Raw genomic sequence first — 21,487 nt, 5'->3', positions numbered from 1 at the left:
TTGTCTTTCCTTTATTTTAAATGTTCGAGGAATTACTAGATATATCAAAAACAATATATATTTTTTTTAATACAAACATAAGAATCATCATGAAATTTATTCATGGATTCACCGATACGAGAAATTTCCTGGGAGAGAGAAAATTTCATTTATGAGATTTTCCGTTTTCTGGTCAGGAATTGGGATACTCTTTGAAGTCAAAATAATCAAGAATAATGGGAGGTGTTTGCTCTGATTGGACGGAAAGGAACAGCGCGAAAGCTGGAGAAAAGAAGATAATTTTTTTTCCGTCAAAGCAATGTTTTTTTTTCTTCTTGCCTTTATCATATGGAAAAAGCAAGAAGAAAGAGGGAGGACTCTGGTAAATGGACACCGCAGAGGCACAACTCCTGGGAACCGTCGTCTTTTTTTCCTTCGAGAGCTATTGTCAACTCCTGCGTGCTGTTCGAGGTAGTGCTCGAGGAAGCAGTCCAATTGGGCTGCTAAGTAACAAGAGACAAATGATCCACGAAGCAACACAAAATTCTACTGATGTATAAACAAAATTTTATGGGATTGTGGTTTTGTTCTTTCAATTTTCTCTACCAGACCCATCACTTTTCCAGCCTTACTGGGCCGTTTCTCTTTTGGGCCAGTGACGATAGAGGTTCGTGAAGAAAGGTAAACTTTCGGGTTGGAGAAAAACATTTAAAGTGTAAAAAACAAATTAGGTATTAATGACGTGTTTTTTAAAATAATAGATATTAATCATGAATTAAATGATTTTTTTTATCTAATATTGAGATAAAAAAATGTCATGAGATGCAAAATTTACAAAATTAATCTAAAAAAAATAAATTGAAAAGTTAAATCTTTTGAAATCAATATTAATTGATAAAATTGATAAAAAAAAATAGCATTTATTTTTTAAAAAACTAAATAAATTTGAGTTAACTAAACAAACTTGCAACGTAAATTATGTACATCATCGGATTTAATAATTTTTTTATCCCATTAATTATTTTTTATTTAATTATACTATAATAAAATGCATATTAATTTTTTGTATCAAATATTTTTCTCATAAGTAAAAAAATTATGATAGGCAAATATTGTCGGGATAGTAAAAGTATATAATTAATAAAGAATAATGAAATTGTATTAAAAAATAAGGGGCGGAAAAATTATTAAAAAAAACAAAAAAATATTTTATTGCTAAGAATCCAACTCATTCAACCCGTTGTTGTTGTCTCAAGACATCCAATATTTTATTGCTCTCTTCCTTTCCCTCACTGTCATCTGTTTTATTTATTGTTAAAGTTATTAATGCAACTTAGATTGAAATTTAAAGCTCAAAGATTAATGAGCGCGGTCAATGAACCTCCTAGATAATCGAGAAGGTGTTTGTTTACGCGTTAGTTTTAATTTTTAAAATAAATTGTGTAAATAATGCGTTTGATAATATTAAAATTTAATTTATTATTTGTGTGGGACCTATATATTTAATGTTAGAACCGTCAGTTCGTCCAAAGCAGCTGAGAGCTGCTTCTCCCACTACCGCGTCTATGCCAGGTGAATTAATTCACCTGGCACTATTTAGTTCACGTGAACAGTGCGAAGTGAATTTTACTTTGTACCGTTCACGTGAACAATGTCTTCACTGTTCATTGGACCGCGTCCGGCCCAGTAAAAAAATGATTTTTTTTTAAAATTGTGTTTTACTCGAAAAACTATATTTAATATTATTTAATAACACTATATAAATTAGAAGGACCTTGCATGATGATGTAGCATTCGCGGAATTTGATCGCAATTTCAATTTTATTTCTAATGATATTTTACCCGATTTTTTTGCACGCTCAAAAAACCATGGAAACTATAGTCCTTATCAGATAAATTTCATACGTGATGAAATTGTAGATAAGTTAATGGAATAATAAAAAATATTTGATAAAAAATATTATTTATTTAATGATATAATAGTGGTAGTTAAATCTACAATATTTAAATTAAAAATCATCAATATTAATATATATATTTTTTAGTTATTTTATAACCTCAATTTGAAAAGCATGTTAAACCAAACACATTAAACTACTTTTTATTCAACCTCAATTTCAACCACAGTTTTAACCAAACATATATAAATACCAAATCAACCTCAACAAAAAGTATTTTTTTATAAAACATCTTTTTTCAAACCACAACAACAAAAACTACCACAATACCAAACACATTCAGCCTGAGATGTTGTTGGCATAGAAAAACACTCGATTCCTGGAAAAAAAATACGAAAAATAGAAATAATAATATCATGAACTAGTCAATAAATTTATTATAAATTATTAAGATTATTTAAATCATCAATTTATTAAATTATATTTAGAATGTGTATTCTTTTACATTTAATAACAATGATAAATGAGAAAATTAACAGCATATAAATTACAAAAAAGAAATAGATAAATTTATTAAAATGTGAAATTTTTTATTGCTGTGCGCAGAATCTTAGATAATAAAGTGACAAGAAGATTTGCCACAAAGCACCTAGTTTACCCATTAGATATTGGTTATATCGATTTAATGGTGTTTTTATTAGTTTTATAATTTATCAATTATTGTCTTTCATAAAATAAATAAAAAAGATAGTATTTAAAATATTGTGCAAAACTCACGCAAACAATATTTTATCAATTATTTCCAAATCGCAAGGCTTACAATCACTAATTAAAAATATACATAAATATATTAAAGAAATAAATATTCATGTCGTTTTATAATTTAGTCCAAATTACAATTATTTATCAATTTTTTTAAAATTACAATTTATAACTTGAATTTTGTTGCGTGTATATCAGTTTATATTCTAAATTATTTTATAGATTAGTTTATTTTATATTGATCAATAATATAAACTATGATTTTTTAAAAATTTATTTTTTAAAAGTTAATAAACAAGTGTAATTTGATTAAAAATAGAATGACAGAGGTAATTCTTTCTATATTAAAACTCAAAACCTAATTACATTTTTTATTTTAAAAATCTCTTGTACATATCACATTAATTCTGCTGACAGCAAAAATCACAGACAAAGGTGGCTGCCGTCACAAGGAATGCCGTTAATCTCCCCCCAATAAATTATTGCGCCGTTACTCCTCTCTCATGCTGTTGCAGCGTCCATGATACGTACAGCTAGGAAAAACATAAGCCACCTCCAAAAGCCATTCGGTTGCTTGAATGCTGTAAGGCGTGCCTAAGCTTTATGTGCTTAACCGAACCAACCAATTAATCCATGCCACTTAAAAACCAAAACCCAATTTAAGACATAATTTTAACTTAAGGTTTAATTAATAAATCATCCGTTGGTCGTTGACTTTGTTTTCTTTTTACAAGACAAATTGATTAATTACTAGAAGCATAAACATTCATGTCGTATTGCTGAAGTGTATTTAATGTCCTAAATCCTAATAAAATCTTACTCTCGAGAGAAATGAGCCATTTTTCCGCGTGTCTCTCGTAGAGGAAATTTCAATCAACCATACAGGGAAATCGTCTTTCCTTTGCTATATATTATTTTCTTTGTAATTGCCTCTTTTCTTGCTTACTTAATTTCCTAGCTTCTTCTTTTTTAGTGATAAGGAGAAATTAATTATTAGAAATATAAAAAATAATATTATATTTTTTTTAATATTAACATATGATTCACCATGAAATTTATTCACGAATTCACTTTTATATGAGATAAAAGAATGTTTCTAATATATTAATAATTTATTCTCCAATAGAGTAATTTATGATATGATTTGGTATTGCTTGTTTGATTTTTTTAATCATTCTTAAAATGTATTTGGTATAATAATTTTAATATATGATGATATTAAAACTAAAAGAAAAAAAAATCATAAAATCGGTAATTTAATGACTTTTGAAATGAGATTACTTTATAAAATTATAATTGGTGTATGAACATAGAAATTGAGTAAACCGACGGATTTTCCACGAACATAAAAAATCGGTTACGTGTCGAAATTTCGAGGTGGATTCCTAGGGTGTAGATTTTCTCCTATAAATTGCAATTTCGTGTGTACAAGTTTTACATGGAACAACGAAGAGCAACAAGAATTTCAGGAAGCAACTGAGATGGATTGACAACATGCTAGTCAAGTGTCGTTCGAATGAGTATATATACTTGAATCACCGGTGAATTGATGGATGAGATTAGCTGGGGACATAAACGCATAAGGATCGAAGTGGTGCAAGAGAAAAATCTGAAGAACAAAGCAGTAAAAGAATTTGCAGAAAACTTGCTACTTTTGCGTATCTTTATGCGTTTTTGTCCCTCGCAAATCTCATTCATGTCGAAGGTCTAGATTGGCTTGATTTGACAAGGGATTAAAGCATTTCCTCAAAGAAGGAATGGTTGGGGGGGGGGGGGGTAACGTTTTTTTTATCCAAGCCTCCAAGGTACATTGTAAGTATTTATGTTCTTGTTATCTCTTTGAAGGAACTTCATAATTTGTTCTTTGTCAAACAGGTTAATTATGATCTGAATTCTTCGTTAGGTTAGTGAATTGGGATACTTTCTGAAGCCGAAAGAAGGTGGAAAAAAAAAAGAAATTGAAGGGGGGGTTCTGGTGGAACAAGAAGGAAACGTGTGAGATGGAGAAAAAAGTAGGGAACGTTTTCCGAGGTTGTCATGCAACAAAGGCAAAGGAAAAAAGATTTCCTTTTTATGCTTTTATTTTTTTCTATGCCTTTTCTTTTCTTGTCCAATTCTCATGAATATTGTCTTTTTTTCCAAGACTTGAAGCCTCATAGTCTGGCTGGTGCTGCTCCTAATTTGATACCATCTTGTCTCCTTTGGGGGTATAACGATATCACTATCAATCTATAGTTTTTAAATTTGTTTCAAAGCGCGTGTAATATCTTGTAAAATTGCTGGAGGGTACTTAATAAATGACTTGCTTTATTTTTTTTCTTCGTTAAATTGTTATTCTCTTATCTTTTCTTTTCTAAAAATCCAAATACGTTATATTTTTTCAAAGAAATTCATAAAAACTTGGGGCAAAAAAAGAGTTAAACAAGCTCTCAATTACTTGTTGTTACTGGTTATTAGCAAGCTTGCACGTTATTAAAGTAAATTGAACAATTAAAGTTGACACTGCGATTTTCGAATAATAAGAGCTCAAGTAGATCAGTGGGAGAATTATAGTACTAAATTGTACTTTAATTATACTTGATTCTCGTAGCTTCCTTGTGGTTTCAATTTATGAGATAAAAAATATTAGCCACATGACACAGATTTCCCTTTTTTTCAATGAGATGATCATCTTAATTTACATAAATACAAACATAAATTAAATAAACAAGGTGAGGTCGAGTTAAGTCAGGTTGGCTTGTGACCAGGCTAGACAGTAAAGTGGTCGAGTCCAATGATCCTTTCGTCAAACCAGATGTTGTGACCTTGGTATGAGCTAGCCCCCCACGGTCCCCCCTTGAATTAGAGGGGCTCTCATCCATCATGGATTGGTGCCAAAAAAAACCCAAAAAACAAGGTGGGAGAGGCAGGATAAGCTCACATAAGAATCCAATAATCATGGGTTCCACGAGGATGTTGAAACGAATTACATGAATATATTGAATGGAGAATTAAATTCATAAAATTACTTACATAACAAACAAGATTTAATTCACTAATTTCAATATAAGCATGGATCCTTCAGATTTATTTGTAGAATATTATTATTGTATTTTTTCAAAAAAATTACTGATTTAGTTATTGAAAAGTCTCTAAAATATTATGGACACTCAAGAAAAATAAATTAAATTGCTAAAATTAAAAGATTAACTGATAATTTAAAATATAAATTAAAAAGTATAATTGTATATTCATAAAAAAATCAATATGGTTTGTGTGAGAAATTGGAAAAGACTGAAAAAGAAACTGAAGTAAACGGAAGGTTGGGATCTTGATGGTGACGCCATTTCAAATAATTGATCACAGTCTGAAGACTTTTTGGCATTTTCTTCAAAATTTTCTCTTACTGTCCTTTTGGTCCCTCCCCTGAGCGTTTTAGGCCCTCGCCAATGTCAGGTTGTCATCTGGGATCGATGAGTGGCATCTTTCTATAGGTAATTAGCTGAGTGCGTCCTCCGCACCCACTGCCCTCAAGGGACTTTTTTTTTTTTCTGACGTTGCTCATGCATCAATGAACCAATGAGTAGCATTTCCAGATAAAAAAACAAAACAAAACAAAAGAATTTGCTCTAACAAATAATTGCTATCATTTTCTCCAGGTTATGATATGATCCGAGACCAATGTGTAATCGGAATAAGTTTTTTTTGTGAAACTTTGGAGATATTTATTATAGAACTCCAATTCTTTTTGGAATTGCTTATTAATTAAACTTTATTTGGTATGAATCGAGAATTTTGAAAAATAAAGTTATGATATATATTTTAAAAAATCATAGCTAGTTTAAGAAAAAATAAACTATTAGATATTATTTATATATAATTTTATTATAATTTCTAACATACATTGTTGTCTCATGCATTCTGGGTCATCACTTGGTGTCGGTTCAATGGGACAAGAAGAGGGCATGTCGAATTGGAGAAGAAAAGCATGTTGTGGGGTCGTTCCGCAGCTTAGCCATTAAATAAGAGAATTGTTTTATATAGGTTTTTTTTTTCCAGTCCAATTCTTCATTAATGCGAGTATAATAATAGGAAGGAATTTAATTTCTGGAGAAAAAAAATGCGGGGTTAATCCATCATTTGCCACTCCACTCTAACACCAATCTGCGGCTCCTTTAGACTTTAGAGGCGCTTCGAGAGAACTTCTCAACCGAGTTACCAACAGCAACAAGATCGACAAATTAGAATACTGCTTTTATTTTAAAATTTATATTTATTTATATATAATTAGCTAGATTTTATATAAAAAAAAAGTGAGAAACCACACACACAAAAAAAATTATTTAGTTTACATATATATATAACAAATGATACAGTATTGTGGTGTTGCATAAAAATAAATCCAAAACTTACACCACCCTTTATCTAGTTGGAGTACAGCCCATCTTATCTACCAAAATCCACTAAATTATGTATAAATTTTTGTTCTCTCTCATAATTTGTAATATATTAGAATTAAATAACATGGTTAAATGTATTTTTTATATATATAAATAACTTAGGAAAGTAATTGTAAATAAGGCACAACAAAAACAGTTTAATTAATTAATATTATTGAAAAAAAATTACAATAAGAGAAAAACTAACGTTTACTTCACACATGGGCACCAAAAAGTGGCTTTTGATTAGACTCAAAAGCGGCACAGACTTGGGTGCTTTTTTATGAATCTTTTTCTTCGTTTTTTCGGTAACGTATCATGAGTTGATAACTATTCTATAAGATCCAGTAGTCACGCAAGCGGCAGAATATCTCTCTCTTCTATTAATGGAAGAAAAGATGAAGCAGCTTCACAGGAAGAGGGAAGGAAAATTGTCTGCCTCGAGAGTAAATTTCTAAAACATTTCGTGTTTTATACAGCACCATCCCGTGTAGGAATATTTAAAACGCTGCTTCTTTCTTCTTCTTTTTTATGAGGATATTGGAAATTAATTCTTCTTGCTTCTTCAGATTTTGTCTTCCAAATACATACATCAAATGTTCTTTTATTCTTCTTTGAAGAAAAAATACAAGCGAAAATATTTCACTGGAAAAAAAATAGAAGAGAGCTCTCCTTACATTAGTTGTTACTAATTAATAACATGTGTACACATCGAAGTAATCATGAACTTGGTGTTGAGGTTTTTCCAAACAACGGCAGCTAAAGTACAAAATTGCAAAAAATTATAGGATCAAAATGTATTTTAACCTTGGTTTATACATAAGAGATCGGCATGCCTGTTCCTAATTTCCTTGCGGTTTCATTTGTCAAATGCACAGGAAATTGTAAAATACAGCAGGAGAGGAAAAAAGAGTGGCCAAGGGACTGCGTTTGGAGACTTTAAACCACCACCATCTAATTTCTTTTAAGCTTGGTTTGCCAAGGGAGTTTCCGGGGGCGGACTCCTTTTTTTGGCATGTATAGGGAAAAGACTAAAATAGAAATTGAAGTAAGACTATTCTCAGTGGTTGGGAATGGTTTTATGGTAAATTACGCGCGGTCCAAGACTCTCCTTCATGTTGCTTGTACGTGAAACAAGTAAAGTAAAAGGTATATAATAGCGATACAATTTCTAAGAAACCGAGCGAGAAGCCATGAATGGACCTCCCTAGAGGAAATTGCTTGGCTGTAATCTGTTATAAAAGCAGCGTTATAGGTGCTTAAGTTAGCTCGATATAGGCAAAGAGGAGCATGGATTCCATGAATTGAAAGAAGAGATAGTCAGGTACATAGTTTAGTTTCCTTGATGGGTTATTACAGATTCTATTTTCATTATAATAATTCGTTGCTCTCCGCTATGCTTCTTTTTTTCTTCTTTTGTAAGATTTCTTCTAACATCTGATTTTATCTTAGCAAACAGAGAGCTGGAAGAATAACCGACTGATCAATATAGACAGGCGAGATTAGCAGGGGGGGAAAGCGCATATGAGAGATCCAGAAAGGGACATGGCAAGATAAATTTTTAAAGAAATGTGAAAAGAAATAAGCAAAACTAAGAGAGGAAACTAGCCCGGAGGAGCCTTGCCAACCAGCATCTACCAGATTTTGGAACTTGGCATGAAGCCTATGTTGGTTTGCAGCTATCTGCTAAGAGATTAGATTAGTTCAACCCACTTTTAGCCTATGTTGGTTTCCTTGTGCCTCTCTCATATGCGTTTTTGTCCCTCGGCCGATCTCATCCATGTCAGCTGAGATCTATACAAGCATTATTCTGTTCAAAGACAGGGATGGTATGATTTTATCCAGGTCATGATAATCTAGTTTTCTTCTGACTATTATGCCTTGTTGGTTTCCTTTCTCTGTAATCAGGTAGCTCTTGTGATCGGAAAAGAAGACATCTTGGTTTGCTTTCCCTGTATCAAACTGAGGAGGAATCTTATCATTTATGGGAAATCTTGAGGTCCCTTTTACTTTTTGTTCTTCTTCTATTCACCGAAATTTGGAGATCCATAATGCTTACAGAAATCCATTTCCCTTTTGAATTTATTCTCAGGTGTGTAAATTGGGACTTTTCTCAGACCTTTCAGAACCGAGTCAAGACAAGCCCTTCCTTCGAAAACCGCGGATGGCTCTGTGGCTCACAAGGAAGGAGGAGATTTTGAATTCTTGTCGGGATTTTCATCAAAGTTAAAGGAATTTCCAAGAGTAATGGGATTGGTTAGTTCTGGTGGAAAAAAAGGAAAACGTGGGGAAAGTAACTTCTATGAGAAGCAAAGGTCAAGATATAGCAAGGGGCAAAAAGGAAGGAAACATGATTTTGGCAAAAGCAAAGTGCAGCCGCAGAGATACGATTCATGGAAGCTACGGAACTGCTTCCCAAGATCCCATCCCATCATTTGCTACTCCTATTTTCCACACCAGCTCGCCTCCATTTGAAAGACTATTCATTTTGAAAAGTCCCGTTTAGGCTATTAATGGCCCCAGCAGTCAAATAATCCTTGTGACAAGGCCACTACAAACTTTCCACTGGTTGGGAAACCATGTTACAAGGAATCATTCTTGAAAAAAGGAAAGAAAGGTTAAATATACGGATCTGTTGCTATTGTCCTTCAATATTTTAATGCAAAATTTCAGCTATTTTTGTTTATAAACATGCTCTTTTTTTTTTAATATTGATGAAGTTAAAAAAAAAAGGGTAAAATATCATGGTTTGTATATGTTCTAATTAAAAAACATGACATTCAATTTTTTTTTAATATTTTTTTTTAAAAAAGAAATGGGATGTAGATGAGGAGAGATAAGAGAAAAACAAATAAATAAATCTTGAAATCATATCAAACTTTGATTGCAACATCATCTGTGTTATTGAAAACATTTTAACAAGATGAATCTAATAATATTAAGAAATGTTATCGACAATGATCTAATGGTGCCGCACTTACCGTCTAAAGGTGGTGCATGACTCACTTGTCTTTGGTAGCAAGTGTGGTTTCCTCTTGTCACCGTTAATGATTTTTATTGATGTCGTTGGATTTATTTCATCGAGATCTATTCGATGATACTTGTAGTGTCGTAATTGAAATTTTGGTTTGCCTCCAAGATCTTTTTCTTTTTTTGTTTCTCGTCTCTTCCCATTGTAATTTGAGGAGAGAGAGAAAAGAAAAGAACTTTGAAATCAAAACAAAATTTTGATTACAACACCACTATTATCATAAAAAATATCTCAATAAGACAAATTTAACACCACTTATAAAGGTCACCAACGGTGACTCAAGCGAGTCACGCTTGCTATCAAAGATAAATGAGCCACCCATCATCTTTAGGTGGCAAGTATAGCACACTTGGGTTATTATTGGTGATTTTCTTGATGTATATAGATTTATCTTATCGAGATCTTTCTGATGATACTGGTGGTGTCGTAATCAGAACTTCAATATGCTTCCAATGTTTTTTTTTATTTTTAAAATATATATATTTTTTTATTTATCTCCTCTCTCATTATGTGCATCCCATTTCATAGCTTTTTTTTAAATGTTAGCGACAAGCTTATTTTTTAATTTGTGTTATCCCACCAATATTTTTTTAAAAAGTGCTATTTTTTTATAAAAATCCAAAATTTCAATATAAACTATTGTGATCGTTCTTTTATTCATTTCTAATACTATTTATCACAAAAGGCACACATCATTTTGTATAAAAAGTTAGTATAATTCATTCCTCTGCATCTTACTATCCATTTCTAGTCAATAATTGCTTCAGTTTTGTATTTGGGATCAATGACTACACAGTGCCTTGTTTTGTAGACAAAGTTAGGGTTTTCGGTGGTTGATTTTTTTGCCCTAAACAATTATTTCCTTACGTGGACCATCACTTCTCACGGCTTTAATGGACCCTCCTTTTCTATCTAGTTGGGCAAATTTTACTCCCTCAAAGGCCTCTAAAAGTAAACGATCACCCTTAAACTCAGCAGGCGAGGCCCCGAGAACCAGACCTCGTTAGGAAACAAATTAGACAGCATATACCTAACAGAAACCGCAACATAGAGCCAATAAAAGACATTAAACCTAGTAACTGTTCCAAGGAATCTGGAGAACAGAAGACTTTCCAGTAGAGAGATTTTATACTGGGTGCAGGGGACGCCTTCAGTTAGGGATCAGATTGGTGAAGATGGGAGTGCCCTGTTGTCGTAACCAGGGAGTGGGTTGGACACCCATATCGCATGTTTAATTGCGAGTACTGACCACTCATCATATCCCGTTAAACCCTGAAGGATCATGCTCTGTAATGGACTAATTTCTCTCTTTTATAACGAGCTTGGAGACCTCCATCTTACTATCTTGCCGATGTGGGACTAAAATCCTCAACTGCCTCAGCATCCTTTGTCCGTTCTATGTCTTATATTACATATGGCAAATGACATGTCTTCGATTTATTTGAATGGATGAATATTTGTTTTTTGCGCCTTTTCTATCTGGATAAGTGTTTATTATCTAGAAAAAAATATAAAAAGCTTATCTCAAGCTTTCAATTTCAAGTTTTTTTTGGCTTGATGATATATTTAAAAAATAAATCTCACGATTATAAATTTTATGGTAATTTGAGATAGATAATAAACACTTATGTAAAACTAGCTTCCACCGTACGACTAAAAAGATATTAGCAAAGAAACAAATTAAAAATTATTACATCTAAATTATCTACTAGATAATCTAGTGGTAAAAACTTGGAATCAAGGGGTTTGCTCTCCTTGTGATCTCAAGTTCAAATCATGTGGTTGCTAATATGATGGCCACTACAGACTTAAATGTTCGTTAACTTCAGGGCCTGTGAGAATAGTCGAGGTATACACAAGCTAGCCCGGACACCCACGTTAATTAAAAAAAAAAATTGTTACATCCAAGCTCCATTTAAAATCTAAATTAACAAAAAAAAAAAAGAATTTACTATAAATCTTAGGATTGGAGAGAGGAGAAATAAGTAAAAATAATAATTTTAAATGAGAAAAGAGATATTTTTTTATCTTTTTCGAAAGTCTGGATAATTTTCTTAAAGCACCATAAAAATCTCGAGATATTCTTTAGTTAAAGAGCCGAAAAAGCTTGATTAATATTTAAGTTTTTGCTCAATATATTGATCACAAGTCTACCATCACTGATTTGACAGGTGTTTTTATCAACAAAGACAAGGAATTCAGGCTTCTAGAGATTCGGATTTAAATAACTTATAATTAATCACCAGATAAAAGTGCATGAATTAATAAAAATGCATCTAAAATAATCTATAAATAATCAACAGATGAAAGAGTATGAATTAACAGTCTAATAAAAATGTATTAATTAATACATAATCTAATAAAAACGAATCTAAAATAACGTTTGCTGTAAACCAGAGATTTCTCCACACAAGATGGCGTTTTCAGGAAGTGGAACTTCATCTCTAGCAGGAATGGTTGATGGATCCTCCTCTCCAATGCCTCTGACTCGCAAGTATAACTCTTGCCCTAGATACCATCTCTCCACATCCTGTGATCTCAGATTCCACAACCCTTGATTGTCCAGCATAACCATCACTGCCGTCCATCCGAATGGATAAACCTATCAAGTGATCGCAAATTTGTGATAAAAAGAGTATTAGGCATATCGTTTCACATCCCTTGATCAATAATTGGTGTTCAATGATCTGCAAGTCAACAAACCTGAACTGTAGAACGAGAAACAGCATCATTCAAGTTATATGTAGCCTTCATATCCTCTTCCCATGATGATGTACCAAACTCCATGCTGCAATTAGAATTCACAATATTTAGTGAAGGGATTAAACGAATCAAATTAAGCTTATCCCACTAATAAATGGCTTTGAAAATCCCACTAAAACATGGAGCATGAGAAGCCTCACCCAACAACAAAGAAGTTGTAGCCGTCAAGGTGCCATGTTTGCAAAGATGGGGTAGGATTTTCAAACACCAAATGGTAAAACTCTCTGTAATTTGCATTGATAACTGAAGTATCCAATGTCGAGATACCATTACCAATTGGAGTATCTGGAAAAATTCCAGTCTTCAACGTTTCAAGCTCGAAATAGTCTGCCATCTTTAATGGTGTACCTTGGCTCACAAATGACACCCCATTGACCGTATACAGGTGTCTATTTATATCGGTCTCGCCGTTCCTGAGGACTATTGTACGGGACACGTTGATGCTGCCATAGTGATATGAACCTTGAGGGTTTGGCCTAGCAGCTCCCGCTGACAAGTTCCACCTGATCAAGCACCAAATTGACAACTTTTAACCATATGTTATTCGTGTTTTACTTGGGATTAGCGATGCATACCTTATTGAACGAGCTTGTTCAATGGAGTAAAAATAATCATGTAACTGTGGTCCTGGGGGAAGTGGGCCGGATGGAAAATCATCAGAGTTCGGGTAGCGAATGACGCCGACTCCAAAAAGTTCAGCGTCAGTTAAGCGGGAACTTGCAACCATGTAGTAGGACTTGCCACTAGTTTGATTCTTTGCTGTAACTAAGACTGAGTAGGATTGACCAACATGGATGTCCAGATTACTATACGTTTGTTGTGCTGTGTAAGACCCTTCTGTCTCCACTAACAACATTAGATGGTCTTGAATCCTGAAGTTCAACGAAGTTTTCAAGCCCACATTTGAAATCCTTAGCCTGTATGTAGCCCCTGTAATCCAAGAAGATCATAATCAAATAAGTTGTTCCTCTGAATTCATATATAGTTTCTGTTGTCGATTGCACAGCAAAACATTATAGTAAAGGCTGGTGCCCAAAACAAGAACTTGCTTGGTAGCCAAGGTGATTAAAATGCCAAGGAGCTTAGATAGGAAAACGAAAACAAGAAGGAAACCTTTCCTAACTTCATTTGTTTCTCAAGGTTCCATTTGGATTGGGCCTGAAGTGCAACTTGGCTCTAAAATACTTGATATAGCTTGAACGACAATCAGCATGATAAAAAATTTAGGCTTGATATGTAATTGATGCAGGATAAAAGAGAATAAAATCATCAAAATAAGAAAATTAAAGTAGAATAGAGATCAAAATCACCGACATGAGATACTACACGTTCGATTTTGAAAAAACAAATCAAGAGAGATAAAACTCCATTTTTAAGAAAGTAAAATAAAAGAGATAAACTCAATCTTGAAAAACCTAACAAATTCTTGTTGAATAAAAATTTTAAAATTTAAATTTAACTACTAGATAATAAGTACCAGCATTCTTAAATAAAATAATCTAGAATAATAAACAATCTTAAAATTCTTAAATAAATAAATAAAATTTCCGTAATAAGGTATATGTGAATTCACCTGGTTGAAATTCAAAAACTGTTTCATTAGGACCCCGTCCATTGATAAGAATTCCACTGGGATTCTGAAGTCCAGTCCCATTATCAAGCAAAGCCCTCAAATCCTAGAGAAAAAAAAAGGGCATAACCATAATTGTTGTAACAATTTATATGTGAAAATATGATAGATCCCTGGAAATCATACCCGGTGATCTGCACTGTACCAATCTCCAATGAGGACATCAATATCTCCATGAGGTTGTGGAAATGGAATAGGAATAACCTCACGATTATTCACACGAATGGGACCATATCCACCAGCAGCTTTGTGCAGGAGAAGTGATGGGAAATAAAAGAAACTTCCGATCTGATCCTTCACTTGAAAACTGTAAGTCCAGTTTCGGCCAGGTAGTATTGGACAGTTAGTCTCTTGCACCCCATCTTGCCATGAATTCCTTCTCATTTGCAGTCCGTTCCTACATTGTATTTATGCAATCTCACGCTGTCCTTACATGCGTACTAAAAATAGAAGAATCTGTGCTTGATTGTAAATGCATACCATGTCATAAGGAATGGTTCTGTCAAGTTGTTATGAATATTGATGTTTAGCACATCATTTGTTGTTGCATTCAACAATGGTCCCGGAAATTGATCGTTGATCACAATCACCTGCATAATTGAAAACAAGAAGAAAAGATAACAGTTGTACTGAAAAGTGAAACAAATTTTCAAGCACATGAACACTAGCAAGTACAAAGGATGTAAGAAAAGATTGAAGAACCTGTTTGGTAAGAGCAAGAGGAGCACGGTGAGAGAAGGAAACTGTCCAGTCATAGGAAAGCGATTTGCCATCTACCAACACAGCGAGGGAGGAGAGGTAGAAAAGGAGGCTGAAAGGACTCATATCTACGTTCTCTCTTTTGGTTTGCTTTCCTGACTATGCCATGAAATATATATAACCTAAATATATTTCTATCAACGGAGAACTAAACTTGAAGAAGCCAACTCGTAAGAGTAGAACTCTTCATATACATAAATTCATTTGTTTTTATAATTTATAGATGGATTCCAGATAAGTTTTGTTTGTGTACAGGTTATCCACGAATACAACATTGTTTAAATTTTTAATGTTTTTGAATAATATCGTATATTAATCAATTTCTATCACTTATTTAATATTTAATTAGAGTAAGGATATATGTGTGTGTGTGTGTGGCCCAACAAACTTCAAAAGCAAATGCCCAATGAGCCCAGCAAGTTGGAAATAGTTGCAAGCCCTGTCATTGAGTTCACTCGTGATTAATTCGTGTTTTAAATTTCGTGTTCGTCAGCAGTGGCAGTTAGCTCATCTAAGAGAAATGGGTAAACAACATTTTAGTAACATTCCACTTCAGTCCTTATAATTTAAAGTTTCTTTTTGATAACTCTATTCATTACGCCTTGCACCTTTTTTAAAAATAAAAAAATGAAGTCTCTGTATTTTATAAATTATTCAATTCAGTCTCAAAATGTCTCTCATACTCTATACAAAAAATCTCTCACACACACACACACAGGTTATGTTTGTGTTTGGTTAGCATGCAAAAAGAATACAAACATGTTTGTTTACAAAGATAAAAACATAAAATAAATATATTATCGATTAAAATGAATTTATATATTTTTTTAAATAGAAAGTACAAAAAAAACATATCCCTCCCTTATCCAAGCATAAACACTATTTTGATTCTTTATATTTTACTAACTGCAAACCAATTGATTTCGGTAGTGTTTATTACTTTTCAAAATACTTTTTACTTAGAAATACATCAAAATAATATTTTTTATTTTTGATATTAATATATCAAAACAATCTAAAAACATAAAAACACTCAATTAAAAAACAAATTTAAAAACATGAATAAATTACAAAAACAAACAATATTTTCATTGTGTACTTTTAAAAAGTTTTAATATTTGATAGGTGGGGCTATGACCCTTAAAGTTGACTTCTATTGATTTGTGATATTAGCATTGTTCTGAAAATGTGGTAATAATTGTTTTTTAAAATGTTTTTTTTATTTTAAAATGCATTAAAATAATATTTTAAAAAAATTATTTTTAATATGAGCATATCTAAATAGTTTGAAAAGACTAAAAAAATATAAATTTAAAAAAAAAACAAAAACAAAAAAGCTTTTACTCAGTCTCATTGTTGGTCTGCATTTCTAGGCCTTGCAAACATGAGAGCAGAGAGCCAGAGACTCCTCTGTACATCGATCTACTCACTTATTAGTCTATAGATCGCCATCATTACTCGAAATGTTAAACCCTATGTCTCATAAAGCCAGGACGCTTTCGCCTAACGATCCAGGTGATCATCCAAAGACCATATATTAGCCCAAGGAAGGATGCTCGGTGGCTAAGGTCAACGACTGGGACACTGATTCCTTTCAATGTATCACTTATGAAAGCCTCAAGACAAATGAATCAAGGCATTATAAACAAACAGCAATTCATCTACTGATAACCACATAACAAAACAAAAAAGAGGTATTCGCAGAGTATCAGCACAACCTTGTAATCCTCCCTGCTGATAAACAAGATAGATCTTCTCATGTTATCCATTCATTAAGTGAACTGGGGGCCTCGCAAAAAAACACAGCCGTACCAAGAGGCTAAAGTTCAACCAAATAAACCATGAATAAATTCAAAGCTGGTGGTTAGTTAAATGTCAATCCAAGCTCCCAAAAAAAAAGGGTTAAATGTTCATCAAATCAGTCGAAAATCAACATTCCTCTGCCACAGTTATTTAAATACAAGCTCCTTGCATAGTTTAGGTGGATATCTCCACTTGTATTTCTTTTTCATTTTTATCCTCTCTTCCCCACCACTTTGTTCTAGCAAGTTCAGGTGGTTCCCTGCAGCTTCCTCAAGTTTTCAAACAGTCAGTAGGCTACAACAACCAGCTGTCAAAGCATGCACAAGAAAAAGTATGGAAGGCCAAACAGTACATCCACCTATTATTTTACATGTGCTCTAATAAACTCCTCCACCTGAGATATCTCGCCAGTCAAACCAGAAGCTTCACCAATGGTAACTTTATTAATGCATTGCGAGAATGAAAACACTTCACCAGGTATTCCAAGAGTATAGTCATTTGCGATATCAGCATCTGATACTCCGCTCCTTGATACCCGCAATTTTTCACTGAAAGATAGAAAACAAATGGACTAAGTATACTTGCATTTGCATTAATCACAATGAAATGCACAGCCGAGAGAGAGAGAGAAAACAAATGGACTAAGTATACTTGCATTTGCATTAATCACAATGAAATGCACAGCAGAAAGAGAGAGGGAGAGAGAGAGAGATGCATTTTTAAATGGGATTAAAGCAAAAATCTTATCTGAACACAACTACAAAAACATCCATTAGAGCACCAAATAACAAACACAACGGTTACATTTTTTAAGGGAACAAGCAGCTGTAGATAGGTCTCATCCAGTCCTAGAGTTTTAACTAATGTACGGGTTACAGTTTGTTAAACTGTGAAAGACTTTTTAAAGCAACAAGACTTACTTATCATCCAAGGCACAAGGCCGAACTCCTGGTGCTTAACCCAGTAAAACCACGCACTTGTTTAGCAATGTGTATATATTTTGCAAAAAATAATAACAGGAAAAGCTGGCTTCACTAAATAATATCTTCCTACAAAGGCTTGACCAAAACATATGTTTCACAACTTCATACATATTCATTTCCATTGATAACAAAATCCATAGCTGAAAAGGCCTTTTCTTTTGTTTTTATATAGAGAAAAACACAAATATCATTAAAACAACACCATATTAAAATCATATAAAAATCATAAAACAGAAAGCTATATGATTAAAAGTGCTTGAGCAAATTTGCAAACCAGACCCTATGATGTTCCATCTTTTTAAGTTAGAATATGTTATCAAATTGACACAATACTGTCAAGTGTAGATTTTGAATAAAAATTGCCCCCTACGCCTGGCACCTTGCAAGAAGCATTCGCCTAGGCAGCACCCAAGCAAATCACCTTGCCTTGAGGCATTCAAGGCAGGGGTGCTTTGTCTCACCTTAGCACCCAGGTAATCGCCTCTAGTATCTCATATGATGGCTTTGCATTAACAAAGGGGCATAAAAGCCTAACTGACCACGTGATCTCAACAACTTCTCATTGAGATGCCAATAGGAAATTATTAATCGGAAGTGCAGGACAATGGAGAATATAAGGAAATTGAACGCACATTTCTTTCTCTAACTGTTTTCGGATGAATTCCTTGGTATGTGCTGTCACTTTGTCTGTCTTGTTACAGCAGATGAGAACTGGAAGTTTTCTTTTTACGACACTTGCCTTGGTCAAAATATCATACAGATATCTGTAACATACAGGCCATCAAAATTAGAATACCGCATTTCTATATCTTCAGAGTGCAAATACATGTGCGCTTTATCTGAAACTATGTGTTGAAGTTTGTAATTACTCTGTAACTGCACTCAAGTTGGGTAAGAATTCCAAAGCATCAACAACAAACACGATGCCAGCTGCTTGAGGCAAGAAATCGTCTAGTTTGGGTCGAAGACGAGAATGACCAGGAACATCAACAACATGTACAGGCTTTATTTTTCCCTTCTGTTGAGGACATAAAGAAGTGGAAAAAGGAAGGGTTAGCACTGCCTAAAATGCCTGGCTGAATTTGGAAAACATATTCCCATTTCATGTCATTAGAAATCAACACAGCCTGAGTCAAATTTGAGCACATCAAGTTAAAATATATCACCTTAGCACTCTCGGAATGTAGTAAGAAAGTGCCCTCATTTGGTTCCATTGAGGTGACAGTACCCTGATGTGAAGAGCCATCTCGAAGCTGGCAAATGCATCAGGGATGTAAATAAAATTTAGAACAAAAACTGTAATGTACAAACAAGATTACTCTCATAACTAAACTTTCAAAAGTCAATGATCAAACTCTGAAATCTCAAAGGAATGTGAGGGATTACTTGATAAAAAAGAACAGTTTTACCACTCCCACTAAGCCCAGAGAGCACAATGGTATTGGATTTTGTGCGTTTCAGCAAGCGAACTGCAAAGAAAAGTATAAAAGAAGAAGTTAAATATGATTCCAAATCCAAACATCTAAAAAAAGAAACAATCTGCATTTTTTTCTTAAAACATTTGCTAAACATGCAATGCAGTTGAAACATAGAAAACACAAAACAGAGATCATTAATTCAGGGGGTCTATTCAAATAACAAGGATAATCCTCTCTCTTTCCAAAAACTATTCGATCCCTTGTAAATAGGTAGTGAAACATCTACGTTTTTCATTTGATATCTTCAAGAGAGCCCCAGCTAGACCTCAAAACCAGTCCTACCACGATTTTACATCAATTTACATCCATTAGTTCCGTAATCCTAAACAGCAATCCTGCCCACAGAGTTAAATTTACATGGAAATGAAAGAGAGTTTTACATGATCAAAAGTTGCAACACCGGACATCCTTTACAGATTTTGCTGCCCAAGTCCATGATATTCTTAATAAAAAATGAGGTCCAATTGGCCAGTACAGATAACAAATTACAGGCCATATTGCAACATCAAGTGCTCTATTTGATTCTTCCTCAATCCCGACACTACATAATTCTGCTTCACTTTATGAGGTCAAAGATTTCCAAATTCCATATAATCACCACTAAGTATCAAATTGTGTGCTTAAGTTCAATCTCTTTAAGTTACAGCAAATAGACGATCAAGTAAGAGCCATTTGCGTTACGCTACACAATTAGAGATGAAACAAACATAAGCAAACAGAAGTAGAGAATTACTTGTTAAGAGCAAAAGGGTGGTGAAAAGCAAGACAGCGACAGCCGCGTACAGTTGAGTAGGAGGTAGTTGATGCGCATATTCAATCCCCTGTTGCAACCATTGCTGCGCTTCAGTTTTCCACTGCTCTATTCCTTCCATTTTAGATGCTGCGAATCCACGTTTTACAGAAATTAAACCCAAATTTCATGTAATTTTACAAATGGGATTCAATTATCAGCCAGATTTCCGTTTCAAAAAAGAGAAAAAAACACTGACAGATCGAATCAGACGATAAAAAAAACCCACCAAAAGAAAAGTGTGTTTGAAGGCTGTGAGGCTCACCGCTAACCCGCAAGGGAATCGGAGTTGAGGAGGGTCGGTTTCTTGTGTTTTTCCGCTATTACTGGGGTTGTCACAGTCGCTGCTGCTTCTCCGATCCTTATCTCCGCTGCTTGTCGCCCTTTCCGGCGCGTGTGGCTATTGAAAGATCGGGAGAGAAGAGAGAGAATGATTTTTATTGCTTTTCTTTATTTGGATTTTCTATTTTTATTTTTACTTTTACTTTTTGTTTGGAGAGAGGAGAGTTTTTTTTAGGTTTTTTATTTTTAATAAAACACGAACGGGTAGCCCGTGTTAAATGTAGGAAATTATATTGTAAATTAGTCCCCCTACTTTTGAAATTTACAGGCTAGTTCAGTAGGCAAAGTTGATTTTGATTTTTTTTTTTAAGTTTCCCATATTTCCTTTTATAAATGATTTTTTGATTTTATCTATAGTGGGTGAAAGTTGAAGCATAAAATTTTGATTATAAGTCTGGGGACAATGTAGGAAAGAAACAACCAGATTGTCAAAAAATATAAATATAAATACTGAGTTACAAACGAGTATGAAATATAAGGACCTAATAACTGAATGTTTTAAACTAAACGGATGATTAGTTATTTCACTGAAAAACAAGGATAAAATAATAATTTCCTTTCGATATCTTCTTTTTCTTGCCTCCGCTCTCTCTCTCTCTTGATTTTTTAGACTTTGATTTTTTTCTTCCTTTTACCTTTTCTTTTCCACTTGCTTCCTTTTTGTCGATTAACAAAATATATTATATAGTCAAATTTCGCATTGAAAAAAAAATCTCAAGTTAATAATAAAAAAAATAATTAAACACGTCCCCACACACATGATCCGTGTCCTTAAATAACAGCGGTAAGGATATTTTTAGGTTAATTTTTTATATAACAGTGATAGAATCTTTTTTTTTTTTCTAATAGTA

The 21,487-nt window shown here is 33.4% G+C and overlaps 2 protein-coding genes, 1 long non-coding RNA gene and 1 other non-coding gene across 7 annotated transcripts; 1 reads left to right on the top strand and 3 right to left on the bottom strand.

The window, feature by feature from the left end:
• Nucleotides 1–8,145: 8,145 nt before the first annotated feature.
• On the top strand, nucleotides 8,146–9,747 carry LOC112326591 (uncharacterized). 3 transcript variants are annotated; one of them, XR_002980316.2, is made up of 3 exons: nucleotides 8,204–8,381; nucleotides 8,517–9,056; nucleotides 9,150–9,747. It is a non-coding gene; the product is annotated as an uncharacterized LOC112326591 (long non-coding RNA). The 3 variants fall into 3 exon arrangements; XR_002980315.2 differs by having other exon boundaries at nucleotides 8,205–8,381; nucleotides 8,510–9,056; XR_008058472.1 differs by having other exon boundaries at nucleotides 8,146–9,056.
• Nucleotides 9,748–11,245: 1,498 nt separating this feature from the next.
• LOC112326706 (small nucleolar RNA Z279/snoR105/snoR108) lies at nucleotides 11,246–11,352 on the bottom strand. Its single transcript, XR_002980636.1, has one exon. It is a non-coding gene; the product is annotated as a small nucleolar RNA Z279/snoR105/snoR108 (small nucleolar RNA).
• A 997-nt stretch (nucleotides 11,353–12,349) lies between these two features.
• On the bottom strand, nucleotides 12,350–15,471 carry LOC7490645 (monocopper oxidase-like protein SKS1). The gene is made up of 8 exons (XM_002300664.4): nucleotides 15,184–15,471; nucleotides 14,962–15,071; nucleotides 14,608–14,878; nucleotides 14,425–14,527; nucleotides 13,427–13,781; nucleotides 12,992–13,354; nucleotides 12,792–12,876; nucleotides 12,350–12,690 (listed from the first exon to the last, which is right to left on the bottom strand). The coding sequence occupies exons 1-8, from the start codon at nucleotides 15,304–15,306 to the stop codon at nucleotides 12,460–12,462; spliced, it is 1,641 nt and encodes a 546-aa protein (XP_002300700.3). The 5' UTR covers nucleotides 15,307–15,471; the 3' UTR covers nucleotides 12,350–12,459.
• Nucleotides 15,472–17,065: 1,594 nt separating this feature from the next.
• Nucleotides 17,066–20,779, bottom strand: LOC7490644 (uncharacterized). Of its 2 annotated transcripts, none has more exons than XM_006386109.3 (7): nucleotides 20,524–20,779; nucleotides 20,238–20,384; nucleotides 19,413–19,495; nucleotides 19,193–19,279; nucleotides 18,896–19,044; nucleotides 18,659–18,790; nucleotides 17,066–17,591 (listed from the first exon to the last, which is right to left on the bottom strand). In XM_006386109.3, exons 2-7 carry the CDS (start codon nucleotides 20,374–20,376, stop codon nucleotides 17,405–17,407), a joined length of 777 nt encoding a protein of 258 aa, XP_006386171.3. In that variant the 5' UTR covers nucleotides 20,377–20,384; nucleotides 20,524–20,779; the 3' UTR covers nucleotides 17,066–17,404. The 2 variants fall into 2 exon arrangements, with proteins under 2 accessions (XP_006386171.3, XP_006386172.3); XM_006386110.3 differs by having other exon boundaries at nucleotides 20,560–20,778.
• Between the last annotated feature and the right edge of the window lie 708 nt (nucleotides 20,780–21,487).

This window comes from Populus trichocarpa, chromosome 2 (genome assembly GCF_000002775.5).
Source record: "Populus trichocarpa isolate Nisqually-1 chromosome 2, P.trichocarpa_v4.1, whole genome shotgun sequence".
Classification (NCBI taxonomy): domain Eukaryota; kingdom Viridiplantae; phylum Streptophyta; class Magnoliopsida; order Malpighiales; family Salicaceae; genus Populus; species Populus trichocarpa.
Note: the sequence above shows the minus strand (reverse complement) of the source record. Positions and strands in the feature narration are given on the sequence as shown.

Coding starts and splice junctions, on each gene's coding strand:
- LOC7490645 (XM_002300664.4), bottom strand. CDS start 15,306: ATGAGTCCTTTCAGCCTCCTTTTCTACCTCTCCTCCCTCGCTGTGTTG. Junction 13,782..14,424: donor AGTTTTTGAATTTCAACCAG/GTGAATTCACAT, acceptor CTTGGATTACAG/GGGCTACATACAGGCTAAGG. Junction 13,355..13,426: donor GAACAAGCTCGTTCAATAAG/GTATGCATCGCT, acceptor GTGCTTGATCAG/GTGGAACTTGTCAGCGGGAG.
- LOC7490644 (XM_006386109.3), bottom strand. CDS start 20,376: ATGGAAGGAATAGAGCAGTGGAAAACTGAAGCGCAGCAATGGTTGCAA. Junction 19,280..19,412: donor AAACTGTTCTTTTTTATCAA/GTAATCCCTCAC, acceptor TGCATTTGCCAG/CTTCGAGATGGCTCTTCACA. Junction 18,791..18,895: donor AACTTGAGTGCAGTTACAGA/GTAATTACAAAC, acceptor TGTATGTTACAG/ATATCTGTATGATATTTTGA.